Here is a 12,408-nt window from a genome sequence, read left to right on the forward strand (position 1 = left end):
ATTGGACAGGGCAAGATATGACAAAATAATAATTTATAAATTATCAAGGGTTCATGAGGGGGGAGGAACAGGGAGGGAAGGAAAAAAATGAGGACCTGATGCCACGGGCTTCAGAGGAGAGCAAATGTTTTGAGAATGATGAGTGCAATGAATGTACAAATGTGCTTTACACAATTGATGTCTCGATGGATTGTGATAAGAGTTGTATGAGCCCCTAATAAAACGATTTGAAAAAAGAAGAAAAAGAAAGGGTTCTCGATGGAATGTGGGAGTATTATGAGGGCAATGAATGTACAAATGTGCTTTACACAATTGATGTATGTATGGATTGTGATAAGAGTTGTATGAGCTTCTAATAAAACAATTTTTAAAAAATTAATACTTCATTTTCAAAAGTAGTTATTGATATAGGTTACAAATACTACTTTCCAAAATACTGTAGCTAAAACACCAGCCATTTTGACAAAATCAACATCAACTATACAAACCGACAGCAATGAAAAGATGCAACCCCAGGTTACCTGTCATGGTAATGGGGTCCTGATGGCAGCTGTGATCCGAGGGCATTAGAAGGTTCGACAAGAAAGTTCGTATGGAGTTTTAGCCTTATCGGTAGATGGATACATGCAGGCTGGGCTTATGAAAAATGCTTTTGTTGTTTTAACGAACAACTCAAAAACTCACTCACTGCTACTGAGTCCATTCTGACTCACGGCGACCCTATAGGACAGGGCAGGACTGCTCCTCGTGGGTTTTTGAGACTAACTTTCCGGGAGTAGAAAGCTCATCTTTCTCCTGAGGAGCATCTGGAGGTTTTGGTCGGTGGACCTGGCGGATAGCATCCCAACGAGTAATCACTACGCCACCAGGGCTCCTTTCGCTAACGACAGGGGCATTTAAATCAATTTCTGCTGAGACACCACAAGAATTTTACAGACAGCCATTTGGTACCACCCACTCTGACCATATCCTCTGCGGCAGTCCGCTCTCACACACCCTCCCGTGCCCACCCCCATGCCCCATTCCTGTTTCCAGCCCACAGCCTCAGCTGAGGGGCCTGGGCTTGTGGTCTGTGCTCCAAGCAGCAGCTGACTGAGCGCAGAGCATCCCTTGGTCCAACAGTGGCTGACCCACAGCCAGGCAGTGACCTGTGGTTCTTCTGCCTTAAAGCAACCAAGGGACACGATCATGCCCTTTTTTGGAAACTTGAATGAAGTAATATAACAATAGCTGTTAGCAGTGGAAAGTGACAAGGTAACAATGACAACTGGCCGTCGTTTACCCACGAGCAGAAAGAAACTAGAGGGCTGAAAACAGAGGGTTAAGAAGAGAGAGAGGACCGGAGAGGAAATGTGGGATATAAAAAGACTTTTCCCCAGCTTTTCTCCCCCAAATATATGTCAGATCTAGGGCACTCTTTGCAACTAAATGGTAAATGATTGTCAAGTTCTCACCCTGAAGACACCAGCCATCCAGAGCAAGCAGACCGGATTGTCTGCCCCGCCATAGGTGGGGCTCACGCCCTACTGTTAGGGACAGTGGATTGCTTTCCCTGAAAGCTTAGAAAAACTAAAGTCTTCAGCTCAAGGACAGTCAAGGTTAGGCTACCATCATGAATCTAGGATCCGCCCATCTTGTCACATGCATACCCTTAATCCCTCCTCTTCCTCTCGCGTGCACACCCCCAGATCGTCTCCCTCCCATTACTGTATTACCTATAGTAGAACCCCTTCCTGTGATGTATGTCTTTACCTGTAATTAGGGGGCTTGCATGCCCTCAAGAGATATATAAGCCTTGGTTAGAAATAAATCGCTCTCTCTCCTGCCCTCCTCTCTTTGCGCATCCCCACGTGTACCACCAAGAAGGGCTGAGGTGAGCATGCTACTATGAAATGTGTCTGACACTTTCATTTTACTTTCTCTCCTATCTCTCTTATTCGTATGACTTTACTATAATCTTTATATATTTTAACTGTACAATTGCGCTTACCAGACCCGTGATACTTTGAGGGTCTGGTTTCCCCCACAAGGAAAGAGGGCAGCCCCTGGTGAAACAGAGGCGTCTGTCCTGAAGCCCCTTCAATTCCTGTGTCATGTGCATGTGCATGGTCAAAATCAGTGTCATGTGCATGGTCAAAATCAACTTCCTTGTTCGTTCATTCATTCATGCATGTACTGGACTTCTCCCAGGCACTGTGCCAAGCAGACCCTGGGGGTCCACAGTCAACAAGACAGGTGCAGACCCTGCCCTCCTGGGCTCATGTTTTAGTGAAGCTGCACCTTTTAGAAGTAAACAATGAGATGCTCCAAGTTTTCTCCCTGTCTGTGTGTACACGATGGAAGGAGGAGAGGACGTAGCGCCGGGAGAGAGGAGGATAGGGGCTGACTGCAGACAGATGGGAAGAAGGCCAGGTCTGAGTTGAGAGTCAGAAGGTGAGAATTGGGCAGCCATAAAGAGCGTGGCAAGGACATCCAGAGGAATGCCTGTGGAGAGGTGCTTGCTGGGAACAGAGAACAGAACAAGAGCAGTGAGGCTGGAGAAGCCCAAGGGAAGGGAGTTGGCGAAGGCAGGAGCCAGCCAGTTCACTTGGGTCAGCAATTGGCCTCTTCCCAATCCAGGAAGCTTAGTACCTGGCTGCAGGGAGGAAGCTACTGGTTCCGGACTGGCTTGGTGATATGCGATGCCCACGCCAGGACACACCCTCAGAGCTTTACGATCGGTTGGTTACTCACCCACCTGTCCCCCACCCTCCCCGCAAAGCCCCCTCTCCTACCTCCAGATGGTGATGGCCAAGGTGCACAGGACCCCGGTGAAGGACGGGAAGAAGAGCAGGAAGATGAAGAAGGTCATCATCTGTGAAGCCCGCCAGGCCTTGCTCGGGGGCTGGAAATTCACCATCAGACTGATCTGCGGAGAGAGCAGCCAGCTCCCAGGCACTGCGCCCACCCCCCGGGCCCTTCCAACCCCTCCCAGGTCACCTGTAGCTCCGCCATGCTGATTGGCTCCCACTTCGGACCAACTCACATTTTTGACGTAAAACATGATGAAAAGAGCAATCATTTGGATCAAGGGCAGCAGAGGGGAGAAGAAGATTCCAATCCTGCAAGGGAGAGAAGGTGGGGGTGGCGGGCTGTCAGGGACCAGAGGAGAGAGATCTCAGGGGTGGAGGGCAGATAGGGCCGTGTGGGGAGCAGGGGAATTGAGGGGTGGCTGCCATCCCAGCAAAGCAGGCAACATCCGCCCATACCCAGCAACTGCAGGTGCTGCAGCCACACAGCCACAAATCCAGCTATGACCTCCGGCATGACCTCTTTCCAGGACACCCCCATGCTGGTGAATGAAGTCTGAGGTGCTACAGGGACAGGGCATTCGACCCCACCTGGTTACAGGTGACAAAGGCAGCCTCACCAGCTCTGCCTTGCTCCTGGGGCCTACAGACGACGTTCACTCCGGGTGCGCTGGCCTTTCCGCTCCTCACACCTCACACGGGCCAGCCCCCTGTGCGCACACCGGCACTTATTTCTTTATTTTCACCCACCTCCCTTCTGGGGACCAAGAGTCGGCTTTGGCCCGGGAGCCTTGGCTGCTGCAGCATCTCGCTAGATTCAGTGGCTTTTTCAAACGCAATCGCCTGGGTTCTTTCCAGCACCTTCTGACTTATCTCAAATGCCGCTTGGTTTTATAATCCATGCATGCTTTCGCAAAAGAAAGACAGCTTTCCAAGTTTACTTAAGGAAGTAACACCTCTGCCATCCCTGCTCAGGGACTGCGCAGACTTGCAGGGTTACCTCCCTTGGTCTAGGCCGTCATCCCTCCCTTGTTCTAAGGCAGAACATTTTTCTCTGTCTTATCTCTGACTCGCTGTCATCACAGTCTTTTCTTTTCTTCTTTTTTTTCTTAATAGTTTTATTGATTTAAAATTCACATATACACTTCCATCGTTGCTTTTTAAATGAGTTGTAGACACATCACCACAATCTGTTCTAGTGCTCTCTCCCCCCTCCCATATCCATCGTTTGCTCCTCAATTCCCGTCAACCTCCCCCACCCATCCCTGATAAGCTATTACATCATTCATTGCCTCTGTAACTTTTTGTGCTTCGTACACTGGGAAACAGAGCAGAAACAACAAAAAACAAAGACAAAGCAAAACAGGGGTGGGGGGAAGGAGGTGAGAAAGAAAAGACCACCAGTAAAATATAAAAATAAGACAGAGAAAAATGTTCTGCCTTGGAACAAGGGAGAAATATTTAATCCTAGAGCAAATCCAGGATGGGTCAAGAGAGAGGTCAACTGACCAGGTATCCTATGATATCTCAGCTCCATCCACCATAACCAAGTTGACAATAATCCCTGTCTGATGTTAAAGCTGTTCACACCTCTCGACGGTGCCACGAGGGCATCTGCCAGAGGTTTGATCTGAATGGGGACTCTGCAGGTGGGCGTTGGGCTCCCACGGTCCTCCACAGCCTTCTATAAATTGGGTGTTCACTTTTTAAGCTCTGATACTTTTCCCTTCATCATCTCTGGGTTTTGTTACTTGTCATCTTTAGATCACACAGGCTTGCAAGTAGCACCTTGAAATTGGCATTAGGATGGAGGGGTGTCGTAGGGAATAACTTTACTTGGGAGAAGGTGACGGGAACGCATCTCCAGCCCACAAACGTGAAGGGGCTCCTTGCAAGCACATGGTTGATACTCTATATGCTTGCAGGTTAACCGCTTGAAGGCTATTTTCTGCCATCAAAAGCAGTCATACCATCTAACGCTGAGCACGGTCCATCCCCTGCGGATCAGGATCATGGATTATTCCCCTGGAGAAGAGCTCAGAGACACCCAAGGCTGCCACGCCAGCTCAGAGACGACCAAGGTTAGGCCATCATCTTAACCCTAGAGCCCACCCATCTCGTTATGTATGTACCTTCCTGCCACATATACGCCTCTAGTGCCCCCCCTTTCCCATTGTGTGTATATACCCCTAGCTCGTCCTCCTCCTGTTATGTGTGTGACCTATGTGCTTACCGTGGCTTGCATGCCCGAGATGATCGATATAAGTTGATGTTAAGAATACATTCTCTCTCTCTCCTGCTCAGACCTGGTTCCTGAAGCCATGGCGGAGGTGAGCACCCGCAAACGTGTGTCTGTCTCTTAATTTCTTCCCTTCAATTATACACCCGTCCCTTAGCACCCATCTGGATGTGGGGCTGGACCCCACAGATAATAATATCCCAAAGCCTACGGAAGTTAAATCGACAATTGGCACAGAAAAAGAAGATGAGGTCTGTGTTCCTGATGCCTAGACATGACTTCGCAGCAAACGCTTAAAGGCACAGGTGTAATCATGTCCCCCTGTTGGCAACTTTCCTCCTCGGCTGCTTATATTTCCTTTGCCCCCTTTCCCCAAACAGCCCACGTTGAGGGCTTGGGCTCTGGAATTAGAGACCCCTGGCAGGAAGTCCTCACGAATGCCTAGTCATACCTGCGAAGTAAGGGGGTTTGTACTCAGCTACTCTGTAACACACGGGGTCACCTGGAGTTGGAATCCACCTTTAAAAAATGTGATGGTTTCCTAGGCCCCAGGAGGTGACTCATCAATGGGTGAGGCAGGCCGGTGTAAGAAACACACGCCCCCTGCTTTTCTGCCGTTTCTGTCTTCAGTTGAACACAGATGCAGACCGACAGTTCCTACAAGGGGACAGCTGGGGGCACAGGGACAGAGGAAGAGCCAAGTCACATCTGGGAGGCAACAGCTCACGGCAGGGACCAGGGCGAAGGGGAGACGTGCAGCAGTCCCTAGGAGGTGCTGCTGGTTAAGAAGCTGACTGCAAAGCTTTCGAAAGGTGGGGAAAGTTCAAGTCCACCCAGAGTCACCTAGGAAGGCAGGCCTGGAGATCTACTTCGAAAAGAGCAGCTGGGCTGAGAAGCCACCAGGCACAGCTCTCCTGTGAGGCACCAGGGACTGCGAAGAGCCAGAGGGACACCCAGCGACAGCTGGTGTGGGGCCCTTTACCCAGTTCAGGCCCAGCCCAACACCACCACGGAGGACTGAGAGGAAGTTCACCTTTTCTGTAAGCTCTCCTGATCTCCGAATGTTGGTGGTCAATGAACATTGTTAGAAAAAGCGCGTTGTGGAACCAGTGAAACACATCTGTGGGCTGAGCCCCCCTTCCCCAAATCTCAAAACAGGAAAAGAACAGCCTGAGCCTACACTCGGGGTTCTCAGGCAGCGGCACAGGTTTCAAGCATCAACCATCGCCCACATCCGTATCAGGTGGGGCAAGACACCCCCCCACCAGCCTGCCCCCCCTCCCACACACACTGACTCACCAGGTCAGGGTTTGTGCGTAGATCAACTCCAGGACGTTTCTGGCGATGTCAAACTCCTGGACACCGAGACTGGGGATCAGCTTCATCCCAATGATCCTGCCAACAGGTACTGTGGTTAGTACGGAAACCATCGCGTTCTTCCTCCCCCAGATTCCTCCACAGCACAATATAAAGGACACATATAGCATATCATTCCATATTTCAACCACGTCAAGTAGAATTGGACCATGGCAACCACAATCAGTTTCCAGCCATCTTTTTTCTACATGGACTCCTTGACATTGTCTCCTGTTTTCCCCATGATATATTATATGTATTAAATCCTGATTAATTAAAAGAAAAGAAAAAAAAATACTAGGAAATGAAAAAAAAAATCATAAAAGAGACCAGACTTGTTGGTTGGCTAGAGATGGGGGCGGGGACCTCCAAGGCTGTAGCCATTCATCACCCCTCAGGTCTGGACCTGAACTCGTGACTCCCCTGCCCCCACCCTCATGATAATAATCAATCATGGAAGATCAAAGGGGAAGCATTTACCTGAGCACAATGCTCAGAATTAGAAGAGGAGGAGGAATAGAAACAGGCCATAAGAGGGAGAAAGCGAGTTAAGTGATGGTGCATTTTGGGGGCATTGCAATCAGTGTGTGAATTGCTGAATGAAAACTTAGGAGCCACTCTATGCTTTCCCCTAATTCACCACCAAAAGTTTTTTAAAATGCCTCCACGGACCGTGTTTATCAACAAAGGAGACCCTCGCCAGTTGGAAATTATTCCCTTGCCATATTTTAAAAAAACATTCCAAGGATAAGCATGCTTTTGAAGAAATAATTTCATTTCCTTGGTGTGGAAATAAACATGCCGAACGAGAGGTTTGTTATCATGCAGCCAGGGAAAACGGAGGATTAAGACAATGAATTCAAATGGGGCACTGCTGAAAACGATGTAAAGAAGTCCAGAAAGAAATGGTAGCCTTAATCTTTAAAACCATCCCACCCATTATCGTGTGTAAGGGTCCTGGTGGCACAACTGGTAAGCAATCGGCTGCTACCCGGAAGACTGGGGGTTTGAACCCACTCAGAGGGCCTGGGGGTGCAATGCTGCTGCAAGGAGGTCCCTCTAGGCATCGACCAAACTCACTGACCCCCGTGACCCTGGAGGGCACAGCAGAGCTGCTCCTGAGAGTGTCAACCTGACCTCTGCCGACAGTTGCAGCTTTTCCCCGTGGAGCAACCGGCGGGTTTGAACCACCACCCTGCACAGTTAGCAGCCTTGGTTAGCCCCCCAGGGCTGCAGATGAGTCGAAAATGGACTCCGCAGCATGGAACAACTGTCCTGTTTATATCTCTTTGTTTTTCTCACGGGCCATATGAACACACCATCCTCAAACCCAAGCAAGTCCAAGTTGCTACCATTTTGGATACTGCTCTCTAGATGAGCAAGGGTTTCCCTATATTTCGAATCCACGAGAGGGGCTCGGTGGCCTCCATTGACCCCGGGGAGAACCAAGACCTCACTGCCTTTGTCCGACAAAGGAGTTGCCAATCCCGTTAATTGTTGTCAAACAACTTGATGCCCAGGCCGGGGCAGAAGCTGGGGTAAAAGTAAGTTTGAGCAGAACTGTGGAAAAGGAGGCATTCAGCCTACCCACTGCGGGGAAGATCACGCCACCTTCTCAGTAGAGCTCCACAGTGCACACAGACATCCAGATGTCATCTTCTTAAAGACAAGCAAGCATAAAAATGGAGGACCATGCATGGGTCATCTTGCTGCCTCAGAGTGGCTGCTGGACTCAAACTGCCAACTTTCGGGTTAGCAGTCCAACTCTAGGCCACTAGGCCACCAGGACTCCTTGCCACAACACAGAGAGCACGTTCAATAAGTGCACGTTCCACAACGGCTTTACAGTGTGACCACATTCCTGTGTGCAGAAGCATAGAAAAAAGAATCCGGAAGAACAGACGCTGAACAATAGACGTATCTACACTGCGGATCAGATTTCAAATGGCCCCCTGGTTCTGTGTCTTATTTGTAAAATGTGTTTCATAAGAGAAGGTTGTCAAGGGCTGAACCAAAGAATCGTGCCCACAGGACTGTGGGTCAAGGTGAAACCTTAGTTAGTTTAGAAGTAAGCCCCATCCCTGGGGACAATAGGCAGACTTGACACATGCAACGCATAGTGTATATGGGGACCCACTCTTCCTGCTTAGCCAGAAGCAGGCTCTGGTTACAGCGTCAGGTACTTATTATTCCAGGCCAACAAACCGCTAAATATTTGTTATTAGCGGCCATTGAGTCGACCCCCAATTCATGCACAATGCAACGAAACAACCCCTTGTCCTGTGGCAAGCTACCGCAGGGTGGATCAGACCAATTTGTTCCATAGGGTTTTCTGTTCAGCACCATGGTAAGATGCCAAGTCTCCAATGACCTATGGGTAGGGATTACACTGGAGGGGTGCTGGCCCGAACAAAAGATGAAAATGCTAGCAGTGATTGGCCAATGCCCTCTGTGGCAGTGCTATAATCGCCTGTCAACTTGAGTAAAGGGGTGGAGTCTAGCCTGTCAATCAGGTCATAGCCCATAATGCCTCTGTGTGGGCCTATCCTTCTCCTGAGTATTCTGGGAACTCCTGTCTTCCTCCCTGGTGGCGGGACATACACTCTCCCTGCAAGACATTTCCTGTTGACAAACCACATGGAGCTACACTGATGGAGCCTGAGCCCTGGAGCTGGAGGAGCTACAAGGAGACCCACGCCAGCACATCCATTGCCACTGAGTAAAGGGGTGGAGTCTAGCCTGTCAATCAGGTCATAACCCATAATACCTTTGTGTGGGCCTATCCTTCTCCTGAGTATTCTGGGAACTCCTGTTTTCCTCCCTGGTGGCGGGACATACACTCTCCCTGCAAGACATTTCCTGTTGACAAACCACATGGAGCTACACTGATGGAGCCAGAGCCCAGGAGCTGGAGGAGCCACATGGACCCACACCAGCACTGAGATGCTTCCATTGCCACTGGATCCACAAGACTTTCCACCCATTGGCCTGTGATCTTCCTGCATTCGGCGTCACTGCATGTACTGCATGAGTCTGAATAGGAATTTATTGGTATTGGACATATGGGCTAATATCAGACTTACAGACTTGATCTGGATTGGGCTGGGATGCTTTCTTGATATATAATTACTCTTTATGTAAAGCTCTTTTGAGTGTCTACGACACCCTCTTCAGATAAGGATTTACCTCCTCAGAAGCTCCCCAAGGAAGGAATCAGCTAAAGAGAACACGAAATCCACCAGGAGAAGACGGTAGATTTCCTGGCCGATGCAGGTCTCCCAACACTGAAATGCAAACAAGAGTCAGGATATAGGGTGCGAGTGTGACCTCAGCCCATTCTTAACAGCACCAGCTCAGGTTGACCACATCCTCGTGCAACTAGACAAGAAGACCCCCTCTTGGTGAAAATGGACCATTAGGCCGAGTTCATTTTCAAGGGTGTTCACTCCCTTTTGGGACCCTTTTGCTCGCTTCTGAGGCTTGTTCTCCACACGCACCCAAACCTCTCCCACCATCTCTGCTCTTAAAACGTTTCATCTCTAGCCTCGTTCCTCTGCCATTTCTCAGCCAGGGCTAATCGTTTCTTTTGGAGACCAGAAAGTGGGCATGGTTAATAAAGCTTCCACTCTTTTTGCTTATCTTTCAAGAAAAATAAATTCCTACCTGTTGGATGAAGGAAGTGGCCTCTAGGGTGATGGAGGAATGAAAATCAATTTCATAACTGCTGAGTCAAGAAACCTGGTCTACTATGCTCCTATAATTATGACACCTGAACAGTGCTTTAACTTCCATACCATTGGCTAAGCTAATGACATTATCAATACGTACTGGGCACACAATGGGCTGTTGACTGCAAGGTCAGCAATTCAAAACTACCCATCAGCTTCACAGGGGAAGTATGAGACTTTCTACTCCTGTAAAGATTTACAGACTTGAGACTCACGGGGGCAGTTCTATATTGCCCTAGAAAGTCACTATGAGTCAGCATTGAATTGATGGTAGCGGAAGTAATGCCCTAAGGTTTGAAAGATAATATTCTCTAACATAAAATGACAATGACGTCTCTAAGGTGACCCAGAGACAGATATAACAGGTAGAAGCATGAATGGATTTGGGGCTTGCACTTAATTCTAGCTCCAATCAAAGAACAATTCATTCTTATGACATGGCCCCGCTTGATGCTCAACCTCATGAAGCGATCACTGAAGACAGAGGTGTTATATAGCCAAGTGTGGTGAAGAAACAAGATGGTGCCCAGGAATCAGAAAGAATGGCGTCTGCGGTCTTTAAGGCTTGTTTTCTAACAAGCAGCCATCTAAGTGAGGCATCAACTAAGTCCACAAGGATGAAGCACACCAGCCTGTGTGATCCAAAGATGACAAAGAACAAAATCCACATATGATGAAGGGAAGGTATCAGAGCCTAAAAATTGAAACCCAACTTAAACAAAGTTATGAAGGGCAGTGGAAGCCCCAAATTCATTTGCAGGGTCTACCCATGGATTCAGCCTCTGGTGAGCCCCTTCTGATGATAGTTGGTGCATGTGAATAGCCTTGTTATCAGAAAGAGTATTGAAAAGTCGATAAGGCAGACGTGGTGAGGTCAAAGTGTAGTATCTTATCACGTGATCTCCCTTTTGTTCCATTTTAAAGCTGTTATAGTTAAAAAAAAAAAAGTGAAGGGGCAGTACACATATACTAAGCCCTTGGTGAACCCTGTCTGATCATGAACCAGGGATGTGAACAGCCTGGCCAACATGCAGGAGGCCTCAGAAGGGGAATGGTTGCAGATGCAGTTAGGTACAAATTAAGCACCTTGCCATTTGATCTCCCTTATGATCCATTTAAATTTGTCCTACTCTTTAATATTTTCTGTTTTCTGTACAATTGAGGTTTTTATCTGTTTTGATTTGTTATTCTTATTAATTAAAACATGTTTTTCTGTATATGAAATCCAGGAGAGGTCAATTGAGACAGTAACTGTGTTAATGGTTTCTTGGGGGTTTGGACAGGGGAGTTGGGGGGAATATGGGGTGTTAATAATGATGTGTGCAAGAATGAAGGAAATGTTCTAAAATGTGATGATAGTACAACTCTTCTTGATGTGAATGAGTTATTTAATTGTATGATATAGGAATTATATAAACTATGAAAAGTTTATATAATTATATAAATTTTAATATATATATAATATAAATTTATAAACTGCCAATAAAACTGTTAAAGAAAAAGCAAGCAACCCACCTGGTCTAATGGTGTAATTTTAACCAAGAGCGGATCGTCTTTTCTGAGTATATAAGTAGGGCATTTGGGCTTGTGCAAATCAGAAGTTTTCGAAGGACAGTGATGGTCAGTAATCTTTACAGGCAGTCCTTACCAACAGCTGACAAACCAGCAGCTGTTTGATTCAGCTGAAGGAGGAGAGGGAAGTTTTGGGTGCACAGCCCAAGAATGACACAGAGATGGGTGGATGGACAGATAGATGAACAGAAGAACTGGTGGGTTCTTCTCCCACCAGTCCATCTTGGAGGGCTGGTTTGGAAGTTATCTGATGATTAAGTTATGGAGGAAAGCTGAGTGGGCCATGTCATACAAGATGGTTTGAGTCTGACTTATTTTGGGGCCCAGGGAAGGAAGAGTGATGGAGATTGGGGGAGAGGCCCCTATTTCCCTGACAGGACTTTGCACCATCACAGTCCTGGTTCCCTGAGGATCCAGAAAGACCAATGGGTAAGGATGATTGGGCATAGGGAGACCCATTTTCATGGGGACCTTTTTAGCAGGGGACGAGAACACCAAACAGATTGGCCTGATCCTGAATCCAGACAGGACACCCCCTCAGGTGCTCTTAGATATACCTGAGAAAGACTCTCCTCAAATATGGGAGAGTCAGAAATGATCAGAGGTATGACCAAAATTGACTATCGGTATGAATGTTTGTGACCCGGTGACGCCTGAAGCACCTGGGTCACAAAGAAAATGGAACATCAAGCATCAAAAAGGATCTCTTTCAAACCCCCAGACT

General features: G+C 47.9%; 1 protein-coding gene across 1 annotated transcript in view; it reads right to left on the reverse strand.

Annotated features, from left to right (window-relative positions):
* TMC5 (transmembrane channel like 5) overlaps window positions 1-12,408 on the reverse strand; it is a 59,321-nt gene that overhangs the window by 8,883 nt on the left and 38,030 nt on the right. Inside the window, exons 12-15 of the mRNA XM_004706088.2 lie at window positions 9,571-9,668; window positions 6,328-6,423; window positions 3,026-3,101; window positions 2,775-2,908 (exon numbers count right to left, since the gene is read on the reverse strand). Of these exons, the coding sequence (XP_004706145.1) occupies window positions 2,775-2,908; window positions 3,026-3,101; window positions 6,328-6,423; window positions 9,571-9,668 (404 nt within the window). The remainder of the gene's footprint in view (window positions 1-2,774; window positions 2,909-3,025; window positions 3,102-6,327; window positions 6,424-9,570; window positions 9,669-12,408) is intronic.

Source organism: Echinops telfairi, unplaced genomic scaffold, assembly GCF_000313985.2.
Source record: "Echinops telfairi isolate 266 unplaced genomic scaffold, ASM31398v2 ScPeMD7_5;HRSCAF=22, whole genome shotgun sequence".
NCBI classification, from domain to species: Eukaryota; Metazoa; Chordata; class Mammalia; order Afrosoricida; family Tenrecidae; genus Echinops; species Echinops telfairi.